Source organism: Heterocephalus glaber, unplaced genomic scaffold (genome assembly GCF_053883595.1).
Source record: "Heterocephalus glaber isolate CG9 unplaced genomic scaffold, H.glaber_assembly_v1.0 deba00001456, whole genome shotgun sequence".
Lineage (NCBI taxonomy): Eukaryota > Metazoa > Chordata > Mammalia > Rodentia > Bathyergidae > Heterocephalus > Heterocephalus glaber.
Genome location: NW_028258304.1, coordinates 733,796 through 758,928, shown reverse-complemented (window position 1 = coordinate 758,928; position 25,133 = coordinate 733,796). Strand labels below are relative to the sequence as shown.

The 25,133-nt window shown below is 35.9% G+C and overlaps 1 protein-coding gene across 9 annotated transcripts in view; it reads right to left on the bottom strand.

The window, feature by feature from the left end:
* Positions 1-25,133, bottom strand: part of Exoc6b (exocyst complex component 6B) — a 721,832-nt gene that overhangs the window by 72,476 nt on the left and 624,223 nt on the right. For 2 of the 9 annotated variants that reach the window (XM_021262474.2, XM_087215914.1), the window contains one exon: positions 1-25,133. This exon is cut by the window's left edge and continues 53,526 nt beyond it. The exons of the other annotated variants lie outside the window; for them this stretch is intronic. In XM_021262474.2, coding sequence (XP_021118133.1) covers positions 25,077-25,133 — 57 coding nt within the window. In that variant the 3' untranslated portion in view covers positions 1-25,076. 9 annotated transcript variants of the gene reach the window in all.

Here is a 25,133-nt window from a genome sequence, read left to right as displayed (position 1 = left end):
GAAGGACAAGAGTAGAAATCATCAATGTCAGTACAATGGGTAGGAAAACTTAATTTGTAATTGATGAACTGCTGGAAGCTTAGTGTGGACAAGTTTGAAAGTTAAAAACTACAAAGGGCCCAGTCTTAGAGGCTATTCCACACTTTCATTGAGTTTTACCTCTACAAGAAAAGAAGATTCAAAATCAATAAGCTTCCACCGAGGAAAACTGGAAAAACAAGGACAAATTAAACCCAAAAAGGCAGAAGGAAAGAAACAACAAAAACTGAGGTAGACCTATAAGATTCAATATCAAAAATTCAATAGACAAAATCAATAAAAGCCTGATTCTTTAAAAAGATCAGTAAAATTAATACACTAGCCAGGCTACAGAATCAAAAAGGATTAAGCTAAACACTTATAAGCAGCTAACATTGCTGATACTATGACATCAGAAGAATAATGAAAAACTTTTATAGGAACTAATAAGCAATTATACAGCAAGGGTATAAGATACAAGATTAATATGTAAATGTCAGTTGCTATTTTACATACTAAAATTGAATAATAAGCATTTGAAATTATAAATAGAGTACTGTTTACTCCAAAAAAAAAATACCTGGGTCTATATTAACACATATAAGGTTTAAATGAAAGATAACAAAAATCTAGTGAAAGAAATCAAAGAAGTTACAAAGGAATAGGAGCTATTCCATGTTTGTGGATAGGAAAACTCAATACTGTCAAGATGTCAGTTCTTCCAAAAATTGATGTAATAGGTTCAATAAAATTCCAATCAAAATCTCAGCAAATTATTTTGTGGATATTGACAAACCGATTCTAAAGTTTATATAGAAAGGCAAAAGACCCAGGAGAGCCAGCATAGTACTGAGCATTAAGAACAAAATTAGAGGATTAAGACTACCTGGCTTCACAACTAACTATTATAAAGCTACATTTGCTGGGTGTGGTAGATTACATCTCCAGGATTCTGGGAGCCTGAGGTAGGCCTATTGAGAGAGTTCAACCCTAGCCTGGGCAATTTAGCAACTTCACAAGAAACTTTTTCAAAAAAAAAAAAAAAGAAGCCCTTACCACCCCCCAAAAAACCCCTACAGTAATCAAGATAGCATGATTATTGTTCACAATATAATTAACTAAATAAAATATAATAAAAAGAAAATAAATATAGACAAGATAAGTGGAAAACTTGTAAATAAATCTACACATGTATAGTCAACAGATCTCTGACAAAAAAAGCAAAGGCAATTTAATGAAGAAAGGGGAGTCTTCAACAAACAGTGCTGGGAACAACTGGACATCTACATGGAAAAAAGAAAAAAAAACATTGTAGACACATTTTATATTCTTCACAAAAATGAACTTAAGTGCATCACAGAACCAGGGTTTTGCAATGACTTTTTAGATCTAATATCAAAGGCACAATTGCTAAGTAGGAGTTCATTAAAATTTAAAATTTCTGTGCCGCCTTACCACTGCCCCGAGTGCAGAGAAGCAGAACTGCCCTCAGTGCAGAGGAGGTGAACCATCCGGGCCACCCTACCACCACCCCGAGTGCACAGGAGCAGAGCTGACCCCAGCTCAGAGGAGGTAAACTTTTTGGGATGCCGTATAACTGTCCTGAGTGGAGAGGAGGAGCAGAGCTGCCCCCAGAGCAGAGGAGGTGAACCTTCTGGGCCGATGGACCACTGCCTGAAGTGCCGAGGAAGTGAGCCACATGGTGTCAGGAGCACCCTCCTCTCCGTAGAAATGAGAAGACATATAAACAAGTCTCAAAGCCAGACTTCCAGATCAACTAAAGCAACCTCAAAGGGAAACAAGATGGAACAATCTGATACTCAACTACCTGGACTCCCTGAATTGGCAACGAAAGAGGATTTGGAAAAAATGAAATCAGAAATATTTTCTCAGATATCAGCAGAGACTGTGTCCATAGTGCTAGACATGATAACTAAATCTAGAGAGAACATAGACAAAAAAATAGAGTAGCTGAGGAACAGATGGAATCCCAACATAGGAAACAAATGGAATCAATAAAACAGATACAAACAGATTTCCAGGAGATTAAAAACTCCATTGAAAGTCTATGCAGCAGAATGAACCAATGTGAGGATAGAATTTCAGATATAGAAGATAAGATTGCAATTAATGACCAGAAAAACAAAAATGTCTTAAAAATAGTAAGGGACCACGAGAAATCAATCCAGCAGCTGCTAGATGATGCAAAGAAGAATAACATAAGACTGACTGGAGTCAATGAAGAAACAGGAGAGAGTGCAGATGACATAAAAAAAGTCACAGAAGTGATGAGAGAAAAATTCCCAAATAGGGGAAAAGAACTTCACATAGAGATAAGTGAGGCATATAGCACTTCAACTAGCCATGGTCAAAAAAAAAATCTACACATAGGCATATAAGAGAAAAGATTCCAGAAAACAAACAGAAGAACAAAACTCTACAAGCAGTTAGAGAAAATAAACAAATCACATACAAAGGAAAGCCCATCAGAATCACAGCAGACTTCGCAACATGAACCATCAAGGCAAGAAGAGCTTGGAGTGACATATTTCAAGCACTAAAGAAAAACAGCCTCCAACCCAGATTGATGTATCCTGCAAAACTATCTTTCAAAATTGATGGAGAAATAAGATACTTTCATGACAAAGAGCACCTTAGGAACTTCATGAATACCAAACCAGCACTCCAAAGAATTTTACACAATATCCTAGGAACAGACATTGAGGATCACAACCCCAGGAAGCAAAGCAGAAGGAACCCATCTGGCATGACAAGAAATTAAATGGAAAGGGGGAGAACCCAACAAAAAGAAAAAGTCATGGCAATGACAAGTCAATACGTTGCAGTTATAACCATCAACGTTAATGGTCTCAATTCACCAATCAAAAGAAATAGACTGGCAGAATGGGTCAAGAAGCAAAATCCAACAATATGCTGCATACAAGAAACACACTTAATTCAAAAGGAAACTCATAGACTGAAAGTTAAAGGGTGGAAAACAATACTCCATGCGATGGGAACCCGAAAAAAAGCAGGAGTAGCTATCCTCTTTGCAGATCAAGTAGATTTCAAACCAACACTGATTAAGAGAGATGAAGAAGGACACTACATCCCTGTAAAGGGAAGAATCCAAGAAGAAGAGATGACAATCATAAATATATATGCAAAAAACACTATTGCATGCAACTATATAAAACAAATACTAAAGGACATGAAAAATCAAGTAAACACTAATACAATAGTGGTGGGGGACCTCAATACCCCACTGTCACAAATAGATAGATCAACTAGACTAAAAGTAAGTAATGAAATACTAGAACTCAATCGAACTCTTGAACAAATGAACTTAACAGATGTTTACAGAGTCTTCCACCCCACAAAATCAGAATACACATTCTTCTCAGCTGCACATGGGTCATTCTCCAAAATAGACCACATACTCACACATACAACATGTTTAAGTAAGTGCAAAGGAATTGAAGTTATCCCCTGTATATTATCAGACCATAGTGCGATGAAATTGGAGATCCATAGCAAAAGAAACTCAAATTTCATAAACACGTGGAAATTGAACAACTCACTTCTGAATAACCAATGGGTAACAGAGAAAATTAAAGAAGATATCAGACAGTTGCTACAATTAAATGATAATGCCAATACAACATATTGGAATCCAAGGGACACAATGAAAGCAGTCTTACGAGGGAAAATCACAGTAGTGAATACTCATATTAGGAAAATAGAGTGAGCCCAATTTAACAACCTGATGCTGAACCTCAAGCTTCTAGAAAAAGAAGAGCAGGACAAACTGAAAGCTCATACAAGGGAGGAAATTATAAAGATCAGAGCAGAGATCAATGCCATGGAGGCTAAGAGAATGATACAAAAACAATCAATGAAGCCAAGAGTTGGTTCTTCGAAAGAATCAACAAAATTGACAAACCCTTAGCCAACCATATCAGACAAAGGAAAGAAAAGGCCCAAATTCATGCAATTAGGAATTAAAATGGTAAAATTACAATGGACTCTGCAGAAATCCAGAGGATCCTCAATGCCTACTTCGAGAACCTATATGCCAATAAGATGGAAAATACAGAAGAAATGGACAGATTCCTAGATACATATGAATTACCAAAGTTGAACGAAGAAGACCAAAAATTCTAAATGACCCAATATCAATCAATGAAATTAAAAATGTAATTAAAAACTTAACAAGTAAGAAAAGCCTGGGTCCTGATGGCTTCACCACTGAATTCTAAAAGACATTTAGAGAGGATCTATTGCTTAAATTCTTCAATGAAACTGAAAGGGAAGCAATACACCCAAATTCATTTCTGGAAGCAAGCATCACCTTGATCCCCAAAGCAGAGAAAGACCCAACCAAAAAAGAAAACTATAGTCCAATCTCACTAATGAACAGAGATGTAAAAATCCTCAGTAATATATTGACAAACAGAATGTAGAATGTCATCAAGATGATCATCCACCCTGGCCAAGTGGAATTCATCCCAGGGATGCAGGGATGGTTCAACATACATGAACCAATAAATGTAATACACTATATTAATAGAGCCAAGGACAAAAACCATATGATCATCTCAATAGATACAGAAAAAGTGCTCGACAAAATCCAACATGCATTTATGATGAAAACCTTACAGAAAATTAGAATAGGTGGTCTGTATCTCAACCTGATAAAAGCCATCTATGAAAAACCAACAGCCAGTATCATACTAAATGGTCAAAAACTGAAATCCTTCACACCTAAATCAGGAACAAGGCAAGGATGTCCACTATGACCACTCCTGTTCAATATACCTTTGGAAACATTAGCCACGGCAATTAGACAAGAGAAAGAAATAAAAGGAATAAAGATAGGAAACAAAGACAATAAATTGTCATTATTTGCAGATGACATGATACTCTATATAGAAGAGCCCAAGAACTCCACCAAAAGTCTTCTAGACATAATAACCAAATTCAGTAGAGTAGCTGGATACAAAGTCAACACACAAAAATCAATAGTTTTCCTCTACATGAACAACAGACTCAGTGAAAGAGGAACCAGAGAAAAAATTCCTTTCACAATAGCATCCAAAAAAATAAAATACCTAGGAATCAACCTAACAAAAGAAATCAAAGACCTCTTCTCTGAAAAGTATAGCACTCTGAAAAGAGAAGATTGAAGATGCTATCTGAAAATGGAAAGACATCCCTTGCTCCTGGGTAGGATGAACCAATATAGTGAAAACAGCCATACTTCCAAAACTGCTATATAGATTAAATGCAATCCCAATTGAAATTCCAGCAGCATACTTCACAGACCTTGAGAAAACAATCCAAAAATACATTTGGAACAAGAAGAGACCCAGAATAGCAAAAGCAATTCTAGGCAACAGAGACAGGGCAGGGGGTATCACAATCCCCAACCTGCAACTATACTACAAAGCTACTGTGATAAAAACAGCATGGTATTGGCAAAGAAACAGACCTGAGGACCAGTGGAACAGATTAGAAGATGCAGAAACAACGCCAGACACAGTCACCTCATCTTTGACAAAAGAGCCAAGCACCCTCACTGGAGGAAAGATAGCCTCTTTAATAAATGGTGCTGGAAAAATTGGGTTTCAACTTGCCAAGGATTAAAACTAGACCTACATCTCTCACCATGCATGCAAGGAAAATCGAAATGGATGAAAGATCTAAATATTAAAACACAAACGCTGAACCAGTTGGAACAGAGGTTAGGTAGAACTCTTGAAGACTTTGGTGTAGGAAAAGATTTTATGAACAAAACCTCAGTTGCCTGTGAACTAGCACAAACAGTCAACACATGGTATCTCTTCTTATTAAAATGCTTCTGCACAGCAAGAGAAACCACCAACAGTTTGAAGAGACAACCCACGATGTGGGAAAAAATTTTCACCTGCTGTTCCTTAGACAAAGGTCTACTATCTAGAATCTACAAAGAAGTTTAAAAAATCAGACCTCCCAAATTTAAAGACCCAACCCCAAAATGGGCATCTGAAATGAACAGACATTTCTCAGACAAAGAAGTAGAAATAGCAAATAAACATATGAAAAAATGTTCAACATCACTGGTCATTCGAGAGATGCCAATGAAAACAACACTGAGATTCCACCTCTCCCCAGAAAGAATGGTTGCCACCATGAAAGCAACCAATAACAAATCCTGGCAGGGCTGTGGGGAAAGAGGAACCCTGCTGCACTGCTGGTGGGAGTGTAGACTGGGGCAACCACTGTGGAAATCAGTATGGAGATACCTCAAAGAACTAGGGCTGGAAGTCCCATTTGACCCCGCTATTCCCCTGCTGGGTATCTTTCCCAAAGAATTAAAAGAATCATACCACAGTGATATATGTTCACCGATGTTCATAGCAGCACAATTTGTGATAGGTAAAATTTGCAGCCCATATGCCCATCAACTGGAGACTGGATAAAGAAAATGTGGTTTTTTTAATAAAATGGAGTACTACTCAGCCATAAAAATGAGAAATTAGAGACATTTATAGCTAAATGGATGCACACTGAGGCAATACTCTTAAGTGAAATAAATAGGACACACATGTAAATACCAAAAAGTTTCTCTAGTGTGAGAAACTGAAAGTGTAAATAAGAACTAAAAGGTATACTAGATGATGTGAAATAGGAAGAAAAGGGGCAAAGGGGAAGTGGGATTGGTAGGAGAAAGGAAAGAAGGGAATGGAATTAATATGAGAAAATGAAAAAATGGAAAGAAAATCTTTGTAAATACGGAGGGATGGAGGGGTTGAAGGGAGGGCAGGGGAACGGGGAAAAAATAAGAACCAAGAGAGATTATGTAAAGGTGCAAATTTTCAATGATGAATGTCATTATATTGTATACCTAAAATGTACTAATAAAATTAATTAAAAAATAAATTAAATTAAATTAAAAATTTCTTCCCAGGGCCTGGGATTTAGCTCAGTGGTTTTGCCCCCTGCTGCACAAATGCAAGGACCAGAGTTCGATCTCCAGTACAAAAAAAAAAAAATTCTTCCTTATGAAAGAGAAACCACACACTGGGAGAAAATATTTGCAAACAGACTGGTTTACAAAATGTATGAAAGAACTCCTAGAACCGAACAATAAGAAAGCAAGCAAAGTAATTAAACAATGGGCAAAAGATCTGAGCAGACATCTCACCAAAAAGCTATAGAGATACCAAGTAAGCATATGAAAAAGTGCTCAGTATCACTTGATATGCCATCAGGGAATTGCAAATTAAAACAATAATGAGATACTACTACATACTTATTACAAAGGCTAAAACCCCAAACACTGACAAATGTAAATGCTACTGAGGATATGGTGCACACGGAACTCTCATTTACTTCTGGTGGGAATGCAAAATGGTTTTGCCACTGAGAAGACAGTGTGCTTATTGTAAAATGAAACATACTTTTAGCATGTAACCTACCAAATGGTATTTACTTGAAAATTTAAATCTAAACAAAAACCTATACATGTTTTTAGCAGCTTTATTCATTATTAGATGTAACCAAGATGTTCTTCAGTGGGTAAATGGATAAACTGTGATATATTATACAATGAAATACACAATAATAAAAAAGAAATGAGCTATCAAGCCACAAAGATATGGAACAACCCTAAAAATGTACTGCGAAGTGAAAAAATGCTAATCTGAAAAGGCTATATGCTGTATGATTTCAAATAAATGATATTCCATAAAGGGCAAATCTATAAAGATAGTACAATATCCCTAGTCACCAAGGTTCTGGGGGTGAGAAGTCAGGAAGGGAAGAACAAGAAGAACACAAGGGAATTTTTAGGGCAATGAAACTTATACAGAATGGTGGATACATGTTATACAATTCTCAAAGCCCATAAAATATAATAGAAAGACCAAATCCTAAAGTAAATTATGGAATCTAGCTAATTACAATATATAAATATAATCATTTTAACAAATGTATCATACTGATACAAGATGTATATAATACAAGAAACTGAGGCAGCAGGAAGGGGTCAGGCATGTAGGAAGTGTATTTTCTGATCAATTGTTCTACAAACCTAAAATTGCTCTAAAAAAGTTCGCTACTTTTTCAAAACTGTTAGATATTTCTACTTTATATCACCCATAGTTCTTTGTAATAACTGGAATTGAATTGGAAAGGAACTCTACTCATATGTCCTTTAAATCTTTTCTTCCTTTTCTGTTCCACACCTTTAAAAAAATTATCACTATCAATTCAGTAACGCAAGATAAAAATCTAGGTATATGTTCACGCATGTTTATGTGTTCATTTGTCCATTCATTCAATCATTAAAAAATCAAATACTGCATATATACCAAGTACTAAGGTACAACAAAAACAAAACATACCTTCACAAGCAAAATAGCCTATGAATTAATGGTTTATTCACTATATGTCATCTTTTCTGTTTCCTAACTTCTCAGTCTTTTACCAAATACCAGCAATTCTAAGTTCTTTCATATCATCCTCCTTTTTTAATCCCTCTTGCTAGTTTGGCAGTTCAAGTTACCATTTTATTTTAATACATAAACTATTAATTTGCTGATTACAATCTATAGTCAGTGAGATTTTAAAAATCTGATTATATAAGTGCTTTGCTTACATTTTATTGATGGCTAGTTGTTTTTTGTATAAAAATTTTTAACAATGAAAAATCTAGTATGATCTACAGAGCCACGATAGGTTCTTTGCCACAATCCAACTATTTGCTCCAAAGCTCTAAAGACATTGAATTTCTGCAGTTTGTCAAATGTTCTTTTTTTTTTTCTTGTCATTATTCAAGTCCCATATCACTTTTTCACAACAGATGTTCCCAAGTCCTCCAGGTTAGGATAGGTATCTAAGTTATGCTTCCTTAATATTTGAACACTTCCTGTTTCATGTAATCCATCACACTTATCATATTATATCACATGTTTTATTTTGTAGAATATGAATGTCCTGAGGGAAGAGCCTGCAGTTTTCAGTGTTCTTTCTGTAGTTCCTGACATTTGGCAAGTCCCAGAATCAGACTGACTTACTGACTGACATCTTGGAATAGGTTAATTTAGGAGGCAGTTGTTATCCTATCCATGGAGATAGAGCTAAGTAGGTTTGAAATGCTGGGTAAGACAAGCACATTTCTTTAAGGTCATTTTCCATGTTCACCCTGTGAAGGCAGGGAGCTAAGAGAGAAGACTTTCTAAGAACCTGCGCAGTTGAGGTTTCTGAGTTTCCACAATATACTTCCCAATGGTGTGATCCATATTTAGAAATTTAACAGCTTTTGCCTATAGGAGAAAATGGCCCTCATGGTACCAAACACATATCTCTAGAAGATGGTAACAATACCTGCTACTTAGAAATGAGGAAGGTAGGACTTCCTGCTGTGAGATGAACGTTGTCATCAAGAAGATGAAAATAACTTTTTGGAAAAGCATTTTAAAATTTATTTAATGAACACAGATTCTATTTTTTGTTGTTGTTGTTGTTTTGGTACCAGGGATAGAACTCGGGTCTCCTTGTGCTTCCGAGGCAGGCGGTGGAACCACTGAGCTAAATCCCCGGCCCAACACAGATTCTATGTTGTGGGGAGTTATTTATTCAATATTATTTCCATCTCAATAATGAAGAACTATAAAGGCCAGACATGGGCAGACACCAGGAATTGTACTGCTGATATCAACACATGTGCCCAAGGCATGGAATTATGATTCTTACTGTGAGGATCCAGGAGTCTTTGAAGGTACAACAATAGGACACCTAATATAGTAGGAGCAAGAATTCAGCAGAGCCTGAGAAAAAAGATGCTGAGAGTATCACCATTATCATACAGATACAGTTGTTTGCTTAGTGCCTTTCGTACATTTTCAAATCTTCTGCTGGTTCCTTCCAGGATTTCCCAAGGATAATATACTGTGATGACCTGAGAGTTTGCCCCTGGCCTTCCAAGATTCACTCATATGTCAAAGGTTCTTCCTTTCAGATCTGCTACTAAATGAAGACATTTTTTTGGCAGGCTGAAGTTTGTGAGTGTAACTGCTCATGTAAACTCCCAGCTCCTTTTCTACAGCTGCCTTGGAAACCAAACATGGAAAATTTGCAAATTCATTAGAATATGATCATTGGCCCACAGCTGAGATTCCCTTTTTGGGGGAGCAGTTGGTAGTTTTTTTCAAAGTGAATAGTTTGGGTCCTTTAATGATTTGTTTTGATTCATCTTTTGAGAAGGTTTGGAAGGCATACTAAAATGCTCAGAATTTGAACTTAGACTTTGGAAAGTTAGGCAGCGTGTCATCTAGCTTTTTATGCAGTAGGTGAAGGATGATTGCAGAATGGAAGATAAGACTAGCTATCCCTGAAGAGCCTTTCACCAAAATTCTATAATACATAACCAAATTTCAAAGTGATTCTGATGATAGTTATGCTAACAATTGGTTTGTTCTCGTCTCTTGGTAACTGCTCTCCACACTACCTGACACCATCTGCCAGAAAGTGAACTACTTAGAAAATAGAAAAATGACAATGACAACTGAAAATGTGTTAGAATATTTCCATTATTTTAATTCCACATCCTACATTGGGTATATGGTCCTGTACTATTCCACAGGTCCTTCAGTCTTAGATTTGTCCAGAAAAGTCTTTGAGGTAAGACATAAGCTTTATAAGTCATAATTTTATTGTAAACAGTACTTGATAGAAGTACTTAAAAATAATAATTTTATCTGGATTTGTAGACTTAACATTTTTATGGGCAGAGGCATTTCAGCTTAATTTTTATCATGTACCACATGCAGAGCAGGTTCATTCAAAGACTTACCTAAAGCTGACTCAGTTTTCTGAATATCCTGTCTTCATCAAAATATTGAGCAGCAGTATTCATTTCTTTGTAAAGGCCAAAAGTCCATTTTTACCTATATGTACTTACTTTCTACAGACCTTGTATTTCTTCTTCATTGTTTTATCTCTTGTGCCCAAAATAGTAAATGCTCAATAAATATTTATAGAATAAAAGAGTTATGTATTATCAGCTAATTAAATTGTTATTCATACACTGCCTACCATCAAAAGGACATAAGGTGAGCATCTACAATCTACAGAAAATAGAAAAAAGATTTAAAAACAAAACAAAAAATAGCTAAGAAAGATGAACTAGAAATCTGGGTGAATTTATCACTGTAATGATGCAATAAATATAGTTTTATTGGCTTCATGGCAGCCAAACAAAAAGAGAAAGAGAACACATTTCCAGTTTCAAGAAAGTTCATCTAAAAAGGCAAAGATGCAAACATCTTCCTGCCCTGAATTCTATAAGAGATATTTTTTGGGGGGGGGGCTTCTTATACATGGGATGGTAGGCCAAACACACACACACACACACACAATTTTTCTCCCAAGTAGGCATTTCTAATAGTCACATTTATAAAAGCAACTGCATATGGTTTATTTTCACCATAAAGCTTATCATTGTTTGTAATTTTAAGGTCGTTTATTTCTTGTCTGATTTCATCAGCTTGTAAACAGACCGAGGCTTCATCTGTCTTATTCACTACTGTATTACCAACTCACAAAGGAATGCCTGGTAAGGGGAAGGTGCTCAATAAATGCTTGTTGAATAAACAATTTAAGTGGGCCAGGTATTGAAAAACTATTAGCCAATGGCTTTACTTGCTTCTTGTGATTATTCCTGGTAATGGTACAGGAAAAAAAAAAGCTCATTTTTATTTGGGAGGTAGTCATCTAATTAGTAGCTGGCTGAACTGTATGAAATTGTTGTTTTTGTAGAATATTGGTAATTTCACATACTTCAATCTAATGTAATAGCTTTATCAAGTTATTTAGGTTAACCATCTAGGATGTGTAAGCTCAATTCTGATATTAATTATTTAGAACTATCTATTTGAATCTAAGCTTCCTGAAAGTAGTAGTTTGGACTATCTTGTTTACTCTCAAATTCTTAGTGTCTGGCAAGTAGCAGTAGGTGGTTTGCTGGGAAAAAATGGATATTGAATCCTTGAATTATTACAGGGAAATCTTTCATTCAGAAAGTAACACAAAACTTACAAAACATAATAAAGGAATCTATGGTCAAGTTTCAATCATTTTTATAATTTTGGAGATAAAAGTAGTTTCCAAATTCTTGTATTAGCATGGCATCAATCAAAACCATAATGTGTAGCTAGCCCAGGTACAGACTCTATTACATTGAGCCAAACTGGTGACAACCTTTTTAATCCTGACAACACAGTCTAGACATGAAGATACTTAGCAAAAGTTATATTTCTATAAGATAATACATTTACTCAGTTTGGAATCTATTATGATTTAAAAATAATTTATAGATCCAGCCTGGCATGGTGTGGCATATGCCTGTAATCTCAGCTGAGGCAGGAGGATTGCCACAAGTTTGAGTTTAGCCAAAAGTTCAAGGCCAGCCTGGTCTACATAGTGAGTTCAAGCCCAGTTTTCAAAATCAAAGCAAAGCAAAACAAAACAAAACTTTATAGATTCTTTTCCTGCAGCCATTTGCAAAAAACTCAATTTCAGTTTGTTTCCTGAAAAATGAAAAAAGCACAGGTCTTATTTTTTGTTTACTTGGTATTTGATAATGGCAGTGTCTCCAGAGTTGTCTTTTTTCCTATTTCATTACTTAATATGCTTGTTCCTGATCTTGTTCTTTGACTATTTTTACTAAACTATTTTTACTTGGATTCTAAGTCTTTCATCATAAACCAACTTCTTAGAATAGGTTTTCTAGGTACCTGTGTGTTCAAAATGTATTAGGAATTTATGTTTAGGTATCACAGTTTGTTTTCTGTCAGATTCTATTAATCAAAAGGAGTAACTAATTTTTTTTTTTTGAGACAGGGTTTCACTATGTAGTTCACACTGGCCTGGAACTCCCAGCAATCTTCCTGCCTCAGCCTACTGAGCATTGGGATTACAGGCATGTGCCACCACATCTGGCAGGAGTAATTAATTTAAATGCCTTACCTGGAAGGAAGGAGTATGACAACATATCTGCTGTCACATGCATGTCAGATGGGTCATGCTAGAAGTTGGTACAGATATATACCAACTCCACTGAAACTGAAGCCATAAATTTACAAGATAGTTAGAAGTGCTAAGAGACTTTGCCCATATTAAGATTCGTTCTACAGATAAAAGCATAAATGTATTGATTAGTGGGTATAAAGACACTTTAGCAATTTCTTAGTTCTATCCTTTTGTAACTTTATCTATTATATATAATCATGAATGCCATAATAATAATTGAAATAAAGTTTAGGAACCTTTTCATTTAACATTTAGCAAAAGTAATGTTTAAATAACTTCACAGCTGATCAACATCAAACATTACTGTTTTTGCTTACACAATTTTATCAGCAGCACCCTTACCACTTGACTTATATCTTCTCCCTCTTTTGATATAATGCACTATTCTGTCCCTTCACTTGTGCACTCAATCTTACTCCTTCCTGACTTCTTAAGGGCTTTGTTCCTGCAGTTATTTCCTCTTTCTCACTAGAATCAACTTTTCCTTTTCCAGATCACTCTCATTACCACATACACCTTATACAGTATTATCCCCAATGTGATAAATCCCAAATAATATTAGAATGAGGGAAAGGGAAGGCAGCCACTGGAGCCACAGAAAGGGTTACAGCTATTTTTGGAAATTAAACAATTTTATTTAATTGCATTTATATAAACAAAAGTGAAATGTTTGCCACTATTGCCTATGTAAACATTCTTCTTGCTTGTGTTTGTATGTGTTTTTGGCAGTGCTGATGGACTATATATCCCTACTGCCTGCTACTATCATAGGAATGGTATACTGCTCTAATAAGCTATATTCTGAATTGGGAGGTAACATAATATAAAGAGTAAGCTTCAGTTTTTCAGTCTGACTGATCTGGGTTCAAATCTATGTTCTGTATTGTAATCCAGCAAGTACAATGTATCTAAAAGTATAACTTGATTTAGTATAATTGTCTTATGTGTTTATATGTTATTAGCCTGTTAGTCTGGCTGTTGAGCTGTACCTCTATGATAATTAACTTTATAAAGATTATAAAATAAATAAATGAATATGATGCTGGCAAAAAGGGAGGGAGTAGAGGGGAAGGGGGAATAACAAATGGAGATGTGTTATGTACATGTATTGATTCCCCACGATGAATGTGATCATTATGTACTGCAAACATGTACTAATAAAAATTAAATTTTTTTAAAAAGAAAAAAACTACATTCTGTCATACATTTATGTGACTTTATTTGGAGAAAAGGTCTTTGAAAATATTCTGGATTAACTGGGACCCTTATTCCAATGACAAATATCCTTATAAGAGCCAGAAGAGAAGACATGGGGAGAAAACAGGCAAAAACTGGAGTTATGAAAATCTCAATACAAGCATCTGCAGCTGCTAAAAGCTGGTAAGACCCAAGGTAGGAATCTCCCTTGGAGCATTCAAAGGAAATATGCCTCTGCAAATACTTTAATTTCAGATTTCTGGCCTCCAGAGCTGTGAGAGAATACATTTCTGTTGTTGTAAGCCACCAATTATGACAACTTTTTAATAATAGCCCTAGTTAACTAATACAGATTTTTGTGTCTGGAAGATGACTGCTATTGTAACAAATACTTTAAAATGTAGATATGGCCAGACATGGTGGTGCATACCTGTAATTCTGGCTACTCAGGAGGCTGAGGGGGGAGGATTTCTAGTCTAAGGCCTGCTTGGGTAACTTAATGTGACCCTGTTCAAAATAAAATTTTAAAACAGGATGGGATGTAGCTTATGGGTAGAGTACTTGCCAAGCATGAGCAAGGTCCTGGGTTCAGTACTCAGCAACACACACACACACACAGAGGCTGTGCAATTGGGTAATGGGAAGAGATCAAAATTTTTTGAGGCAAATGATAGCTAAAGCCTAGGTTATCTTGAAGAGACTTTTGGTAGAAACATAAATGGTAGAGGCAATTCTCAGGAGGGCTCAGAAATAAGGAGTATGATACAGAAAGTTTCTATAACCTTAGAAAAGATATAAATCATATTAAACAAGATGGCTGGTAGAAATATAGCATTATAGGTGCTGCTGATAAGGTTTCAAAAGAAAATGAGGAATACGTTACTGGAAACTGGAGGAAAGATGATCTTTGATATATAGTGGCAGAAAACTTGGGTGAATTGTGTTCTATACCTGGTGGAAAGTAGAACTTGCAAGTAATGAATCTGTATAATTTGCTGAGGTAAAATGGTAAAATTTTCCAGGTAAAATGTTTAAGGTACAGCCTGACTCCTCATTACTCATTACTAATGACTACTCATTACTAATAACTATGAGAGAAAAGAGATAAATTGAGGAAGAAAATAAAGTATTAAGCAGAAAGGAACCAACTTGATGATTTAGGAGAATTTGATCTACCCATATTGCAAAAGATGCCAAAGTTAGAAAATATACTCGCAGGAAAGTATGCTCAGGAGATAAAGAAAAGGTATGGCTGGACAACCTTTTGGTTTGAAATTTGATACATGACTCCTTGATCCACTTAACCATCTTAGCAAAGTCATAGCCAGGAAGAGAGACAAGGTAATTCAAGAAAGGGATATAGAAGACTTTTGTCTCACGGATCCCTATGGCATACACAAGATACATATAGGATTTTAAATAACTGTGTATCAGAAGTGATACTGCTGACTTATAAAGGCATAGAGACAGGCTGAAGTAAAGAGGGGCTATTGGGCTTCAAAAATTCTACATGCAAACAACAGAACTACTTAGATGTAAATATGTTCTATCCTTCAATAAAAGAAAGAATGACTTCTAGGGTAGAGCAATGGGTGTAGAAGTACAGCCTGATAGGGCAGCCACAGGCATAGGAGTAGATCTACATGTCTAGGGGACATACTCAAGAGCCACAGAGCATTAGTCTCAGGCTTTGAAACCTAATAGAATTTGGCTTGCTGAATTCAAACTTGCTTTGAACTACTAATCCCTATATTTCTTCAATTTCTCCCTTTTGGAATAGAAAAGTCTATCCTACCCCTATCCGATTATTGTATTTTGGAAGCAGATAAGGTATTTTCTAGGTTCAGAGGTACATAAATAAGACTTTTGTCCTAGGATGGACTATACCCAAAGTCTTAACTGTATTTGATGTAGATAACTTAGATGAACTTGGGATTTTTGAACTGGTGATATTTAGATGAGACTTTAGAGTTCCTACTGTAATAGGTTAAGATACTGGAGGATGTTACAAAAGGGTAAATATACTTTACACATGAGATATATGTGAATTTTTGATGGCCAAGGGGTGCACTATAGTGGGCTGGATGGCAATTTCAAAAAATACATATCTGAGTCCTAACGTCTAAGACCTGTGAATGGAAACTTATTTGAAGAAAGAATCATTGGATATATAATTTGGCTAAAAATCTCAAAATGAAATAATTTTTGATCAATCAAGTGGGCCCTAATTCCAATGGCAAATACCCCTTTAAGAGAAGGAGGAGAAGACACAGGGAAAAGAGAAGGTCAGGTAAAGACAGAAGTAGGGAATAGAGTTATGCAAGTCACAAGTCAAGAAACTTCTGGGGCCACTAAAAGTTGGAAAAGGCAAGGAAGGATTATCTCTTAGAGGGTTTGAAGTTAACACACACCTTCTGACATCTTGCTTTTGATCTAGAACTCTTAAAAGAATAATTTCTGTTGTTTTAAACCACTACATTGGAGGTAATCTGTTATGGTAGGTAGCCATAAGAAGCCATACAACAATGCAAATATTATCAAACCATTTTGCAGATAACTAAAGTCTGGAGAACTTAAGTGCTATCAGTTCAGAAGAGAAGCATGAAATAGTTGGTCTCTGCAACTTTTCCTTCAAGGTACGATGAACAGGCACCGGAACAGGAATTAAGAGTCTGGAGTTCTGCTTCTGGCTTTAGCTGTATGATTGTGGAAGATCACAACTTCTCTAGGCATTAGGTCCCATATCTGTGAGACTGAGAATAGGAGTGGTGAGTAGAGATGAGTATCACCACTGGCTGATCATCTTGGAAATTTAAACTGTAGATTCCCAGACCTCACCATACTGCCCCAAGCTAACCTGCTAAATCAGAATCACTATGATCCAGAAATCTATCTATTTTTAAAAAGCTTCCAGGTAGTTCAAGATTAGCCAAGTTTGGGAATCATAGAGTTAGATGATTACTGAATCTCTTCTGGGGCTAAATTAAATTATTTTGGATTAGAGACCTATTTCATAGTTTTCAGCACTTAAATAACTGCATGGTACTTTGCATGTATCTATAAACACAAGGAAACTGAATATAAAAGTGAGTATCTGGAATGTATTTATAGCAGGTTCCAGGGGCACAAAATTTGGGCCTAACTTAACTCTTACTATCCTCTGTTCTGCATAAGCAGTCAGAGTTCCCAGGCTGACTCCCTCCTTCCCCATCTCATCGTATACTATAAACAAAGTGACAGTGCGAAGTGCTTTCTCTCCACAAAGGGAAAGCACATATGTTATAAGACATAGGCCAGGTGAAACAGGTATTATTCGGTGTTTGCATAGAAGCTAGTCCCTACAACATAGATTTGCCACATCTGAAAATAATATTTGCAAAATCATTTCCATGTTTCAGAAGTCATACAGCATAAAAAAAAAAAAACTATATCTTTTTTTTTTTTTCTTAGAAAAGTCCCAGTTTGGCTAAACAAGTTGTTTTTGTTTTCAAACCCAGGCTTGGATTATGTTCTTGGCTCTGGGATTAACTTTTTCTTTTCTGAATTTAATCTTTGACAATATTCAGATTGGATAAATTACATTTGTTTTAGAGCCCAAATTTAATCTTTAACATTAGTTGATTCTGAGTAAATCTAACCTTAGTAGAATGAAAAAGTACTGTCAAACCCTAGTCATTAAGTCAATGCTGAAGGTAATATATTATTCTGATGTTTACCATTAGCTGAAGGCAGTGTGTTAACAAGGACTGTTAACACATAAAGCTTGAATTACATATCTGTCAGCTACCAGAAGATTCATATGGAAGTAGGATTTGTGAATTATCAGGCTTAGGAAGACTTAGAAAGATCAATGAAACATTGATGCCTCCCTATCTTGAGGAAGATCAAAGCAGGAGTTATTTCTTCTGTTGACTCTAAATCACCCAATTTCCCAGGGCTGGGCTTGTCACCACAACCTAGTCACAGGATAGCATGAGGCTGCTAGGGAGAAGTCTGATGGTCCCAGACAGTTTTCTGGTTTCTACTATTCCAGTCTCTTTGAAGAGGTGGAGATAAATAGGCACAGAAATATCTCAATCAGGCAGTTAGAAATGTCTCAATCAGGCAGTTAGGACTGTTTCCACAAGGACACTATCTGGGAACTTCCATCCTGAAGTTTTTAGGAGGAGGCTGGCTCACTCATTAAATTTCAGCCTTTAAAGTAATTTAAAGCTTAATGCTTACATGTGATTAGGGTCTTACATATTCTTTAAACCTAAGAGGCCCAGAATTCTTCCACTTATTTCTTTTTAAATTCTCAGACTACTAAAACAAAGACAGCAAGGAAGCAGTGCTGTCTTCATGCAAAGACCAGAAAGAACAGCTTGGAAGCATCCCCTCCATTAGACTGTGAGCACCCTGAAAACAAAGTTTATCTTTATCTTGATTTTCCCAGCACTCAGACCTGCACTTGACACAGAGAAGGCACCCTAAGAAAGCTGGTTGAAGAAGTGAGTGAGTAAATAATAATAACAGTACTGGTATATTATCCCTCAGTACATACACACATAATATTTACTTCACTGAGATTTAAAAAAAAAATTTTTTTTAGTTCTTCTATTGGTACATTTTAGGTATACAATTCGTTTACATTTATCATTGGGTGTTTGTACCTGTACATGATATATCTCGGTTTTTATTTTTTTTCCCCATTACCTGTGCACCCTTCACCCGCTCTGCTCTTCCCTATTTACATAGATTTCATTTCCATTTTTTTTTCTTTTCTCATAGTTTTTCCTTTTCCTCTTTTCCTTTCCCCTTCCCCTCCCTTCACTCCTTCGTCTTTGGGCCTTTTTTCCTATTTCAAATTATAAATTATTCATTTTAATCATTTTAACCCTTGTTTACACTATCAGTTTCTCACACTAGTACTTCACTGAGATTTTAAGCTTGGCTTTTTTGTCTTTGTAGCTGATACTGCTTCCAACTCTCCCCTATCAACATAACATAAAGAAAAGCTGAAACAATTTAACAGCAAATATCTGTACACTATACTCCTACAATTTACATTTTACTGTTTGTTTCATTATAAATACTCATCCAGTATTTTTTGATGTATTTTGAAGTAAGTTGTAGACAATTTCATTATGTATATCATAATTAGAACTCAATATTTGTTTAGTTCTTTTCATTTTGGAGTAAAATTTACATGTAATGAAATTTACAAATATTAAGTATACAGTTTAGATAAGTTCTTAAAGCAGGTTATTTCCATCACCCAGTCCCAACCCTTCAAAAGCAACCACTGTCTAGATTTTTTTCCATGTAGATTAATTTTGCTTAATTCATGAATATTGTGGATGGTCACTTATAAAATTTAATATAAATAAGACAATAAATTCTTTTTATGTTAAGATCTCTTTCATTCAATACACTGAATGATGATATTGATACATATCAGTAGTTATTCCTTTTTTATTGAAGAACAATATTTCACTATACCAATATACCACATTTAGTTTATACATTCTACTACTGGTGGACTCACAGGTTGTTTCAGTTTTTTCCAGTTATGATGAATACAGCTGCAATAAGCATTCTTTCACAAGTCATTTTGTGGCCATATGTTTTCATCTTGGATAAACTCCCAGAATTGCTAGGTTATAAGGTAAGTGTATGTTTACATCATAAGAAACCATTTTCCATAGTTGTACCATTTTACACTCCCACCAACAGTGTGTAAGAGAGCTCTTGTTGCTCTAATCAGTCCATTTTTTTGGTTGAATAATGTAGCTCCTGCTAAGGTCACCTAGCATGCCGTTATGTATTCTATGCTTTGAGAAACAGCAGCAGAGATTGAGCTCCTTCTTCAAGTTTACATATAAGAAAGTTTACATATAATAAAGCAGCACTCTAATTACATATTATAAAAATGTAGATATATGAAGGGAAATCAAACTGTGTGTATGTATCTAAGGGGATGCTGTGGTTCATAGAGACTGTTGGACTTTCTTTGAATTACAGGGCAAAGTGAGGCTGATTAGGGCATTAAGAGAGAATGACAATCTACTTTTTACAAATGCATGCTTTCAGAAGTTCTATATGGTTTTGTGTCAATTATATTTTGTGTTCTATATGGTTTTGTGTCAATTATGAACAGAGGGTCACTAGCACAACCTCTGTGAAGTTGGAAGAGATTGCTTTAAAAAATGTCACCACACAGATCAAGTTCAAAGATTCCCTTTCCCTGCCCCATGGCCAATAATCTAGACAGGATTTCAAACACCCTGAAAAAGTAATGGAAAAGGATCTCATATACAATATAGGCTCCAGCAGATTTCAGCGGGGTGGGGGGGGGCGGGTGAGTAAAAAAAGAGCCATCGAGATCATTTGATAAGAGAACAGAGAAGATCTTGGCAATTTCCTTGTAATAGCTGCAATTCTTGGTAACTTAATCTTTGGGGGGATGGTGAAGTGAAGATATTCCCACATGCAAGAGCATAGTCCAACAGCTTCCCTATTACACAGACTGTCCAAGAAAACTGAGGTCTTATTTTCTACCTGGTTATAATCTATAGAATATCTTTCCTCTAAACCACTGACTTGGGAAATATAAAACTTACTACATTTATCCAGTTTAGAGACTACTATAATCCTGCATCGCTTTAAATGTGTCTGCTGCATGAGATGTGTGATATCATGAACCTTCCTCTGTCTGTTCTTCAGAGAGATGGGAAGATGAATAGTTTATGTTGACTAGGACTATAAACTAAGCAGCTCCAAACATACTCCCCCAGGCTCCCAGAATACAAAGAAAAAAGTAATCATTCCAAATGACCCTAACTATTTAGAATTTCATACCATCAAGTCAGATGAACCAAAATTGCTACCACCTGTAAAGATTCAAAGAAATACATATTTAAAAAACCAAAACACTAAGAAGAAGAAGGGAAAAAAGTGGCAGATGTGCTTGGAGGGAGGAAAAGCAAGCAAAAGAACATGCTTGGAGCACCCCCTCCAGGGAACTTGTGATCGCATCAGACTGAGCAGCCTGTCAGATTGGAAAGTCATAATGCAATACGTCCTCATCTACTCTTTTCATACTTAAGATTCCAAAAAAAGTTTATTAAAATTTATACATCTTTTAGGATCACAGAAGTGAAGGCTGGGAGGAGTTTAGAGTTTGGCTCACAAAATTATAGATTTTTAGCACTGGAAAGGACTTTTGGAATCATTTAGAAAAATTTGCTGCGCAACAAAACACTTCTTATAAATGGGAATCTGTTTTCTGCTTGCATGCCTCTAGTTATAGGAAATACAGGCTGCTATAATTTTGTTGTTGTTGTTTTGTTTTGGTACCGGGGATGGAACTCCGGTCCTTGCTCTTGCGCAGCAGGCGGCGAAACCACTGAGCTAAATCCCCGGCCACAATAGGCTGCTATAATTTTTGAGAGCTCTAGTTATTGACAAATTTTTCTCTTACATTGAGGTAATCTGCTTTCCCTACATTTCCAATCGCATGTCCTAGTCAGCAACACCAAAGTAAGTATACTCGTAATTCCCCATAAATTATTTGAAGCTGTATATCATGAATCTCCTAAATCTTCTCTTTTTCAAGAAATATTCAGTTCTAACAAGGTTTCCAAACCCCTTTAAGTGTAGTTTATCAGTATCCTCCTTAAAATGTGGCACTACAAATGAAATGCAATGCCTCAGGCATGGGCTTATTATCATAGCTAAATGCCTTCAATTACAATTGATGAAACAGACGCCCAGAAAGGTCAGATTACTTGCTCACACTTAACACAAGTAGGTAGTTGCAGAGACAGAAATAGGATACAGCTCTCCTGATTTTCAGGTCAAAATTCTTTCCCTATATCATACTGAAAAAAACCTAATTGAAATCGAGAATATGTTCCTTCAATATGGATAATAGAGTTTTGGAGATGAAAAAGGGATGAATAAAATATAATGTTCTTATTCTAAATAAAGTTTAGATTGGGCCCCTACCCATTCTACATAAGATGTACTCTCAGGTAACCTCACTGAGAAAAAGTCTTCAGGATCTAATAAGAAGAGTATCAAAGCATATGAGTAGCTGCTGGGATTGTTAGGAGGTCCAGCGCAGTCCAGACAGCGTCTGTAAACTTTCCAACTGAATGTCAACACTTAGTCAGGCAATAGTATCTTCTGATATTAAAGACAGCTTAAAAAGAAATTAAAAAGCAAATAAATTTTGATCTGAGTGGGTAGAGGTGGTGGGTGGGATGGGGGAATCCCTGGCTTATAAAATGTACTCATTTTAAATCAGGCTCTTGAATGTACATAGCAAATGTATTGAATGAAGTGATATACAGTATATTACCTCCAGGGTAGTACTTAAAATTAAGTTTGAAAGAACTGGCAAAATATCATTCTGGTTGAGATTTGGCTTAGGTACTTTTATTGTGTATCTTTCTTACTTTATAAAAGTTCTGAATTCATCCCTCAAAATACATATGGAATTAATTCAATATATATTTACCGAAAATCAAGAGGACAAATGTATTGAGAAATTGAGAAATCAAAATCACAAAAAAGAGAACAAAAATGCAGATAATAAACAAGCCATACGGATATTCAAAAAATATATGCACGGAATATAAAAATACATAGATTGAAGCTTTACTTCTGGAAGGAAGATATAACTTACAATTGACATATGACATTAGACTGAAAATACATGAAAGCTTCATAGTACAAAAGATCCAGGAATTCCTCTTGGGTCAATGAACTAAGGTTGTCCTATTACATTGACTCCTTAGATGAGAATCAACTGGATAAAAGCCTGTTGGAGCAAGGTAACAACAGGATAGCAGCCAGTGCCAGACCAGGCCTGCCTGCCCCAGTGTGGGCAGTTCTGTAGTTCTTTGACTCTGAAGTACCTGAACTTTCCATGACTGAAGATGGATTGGTGGGATGAGACTATGCTCCCCAGTTAAAACTGATACTCAATCCTCATTTATTTAGGAGACGAACACTGCTAGGTTTGGAAGAGAATAAGAAAAGAACAACTAAGATAAAGCCAGGACAAGCCCTGTTGTCCTTTTCCTTCTGTCACTGGGTAGACTAATAAGCAGAAAACTATTACGCTGGACACAAGCCAGTCTTATCCTCAAAGCATTGGATTTTACAAGCCAAATAAGAAATAGAAACCAAATCTAGGAATGCTAAATTCACTGAGAAATCCAAAAGAGAAATATCAATTGTCAATTCTTTCCCAAAGGGGCTGGAAGGAGAGGCTGAATAAAGCAATTATATACAATGCAATCCAAAAGTCCTCATTGTTTACTGCATGGTAAATCATAATAGCAGGAGTGGTCTTATCCTGTTACACTGGAAAATGAGCTAGAAGATAAAGCCACAGCCACAGTCACTTTATATATACAGCAGAATGCTCAGACAATGTACAGCCTCAGTGTTTTCAGCCACTCTTGCAAAAGAAAATTCTCTCAGGTTCTGGTACAGGCATCACAGTAAAGCATTCTGACAGTCAGAATGCTATGAAGATCCTGAAAGCAGCTTGTTTATAATACCACAGAATTGGCTGATGCTTGAGTTCTGGGCATAAGCTATTTTATTTCCTATTTTCTGAATTAAGGATGGGCCTATCTCAGAATGTATTTAAAAACAACAATGTACCAATAAAGAACAAATGCCATGTACACTCAATCTTCTCCTGACTATGGAGGAATGCTACTCAATTCTACATGTTGAATGGGAACGCTATTATTGACAGTCATGGGACATAGAATTGCTCATTTCTATACTTTACATTGATACTATTCTCACCCTACTTCTCTTACTATAAACATATTCCTACCGTTTCACTTCAACCTCTTCACCAAATAAAAATCTCATGTGCATCAAGAGAAAACACTTCAATAAGTTAGTCATTCTACGTATAGGAATAAAGTCTAGGTTAAAAACTCCCAAGAAGCTAGGTGTGACGGCGAATGTCTGTAATCCCAGCACTCTGGGAGGCTGAGGCAAGAGGATCACAAGATTAAGCCCAGGCTGAGGAACCTGGCCAGACCCTGTCTCAAATAAAAAATAAAATGGGAGTAGGAGCCGGGGATTTAGCTCAGTGGTGCTGACTCCTGTCTTGCAAGCACAAGGTCCTGAGTTCGATCCCCAGTACAAAAACAAATAAAATAAAATAAAATAAAATAGGTTAGGGATATAGCTTCATGCAAAGGCCCTGGATTCAATCTCTAGTGGCACAAAACAAACAACAAACAAAAATTATGAAAGAATAAACTTCAAATTCATGGCAAGAATAGGCTTGTCTAAGCCTTAGAAGCAAATAGGATGTTATAGATGCTAAAATCTACTTCTTCCTTAAATATTTTCTTTCTTTTTATTTCTCTTTTATTTCTTTCTATTAATCACACAGAATTTTAAATAGAAATAAAACAAAAATATTAATTTTTAAGAATGAATAGTGGAAACATAGCATATTTATTTAAACTGTATTTATTTTAAGGTATGGAAAATATATCTAATCAGTGTAAGGACTTCTAAACATAAGTAAAGGCTTTGTACTGATGAACTTGTCCTTGAAACTTAAAGGCAGAGAGTTCATGCCTATGTGAATGAATACTTGCTATTTCAGCCATGAGCCAGCCATTCATCTAGATTGGTTCTAGGCAGGATCATCGGAGACATGAGGTAAAACAGCATAACAAGTATCTTAGGTATCAGAAGGTCTGAGTTCTTGTTCAGTCACTTACTGACTTTTGGCTAAGCTGCTTGATATTCTTTGCACTTCAGTTTCTTTCAAAAATGGCAATAATTTTGACCTCAGATGGGCTTTGGAGAATTAC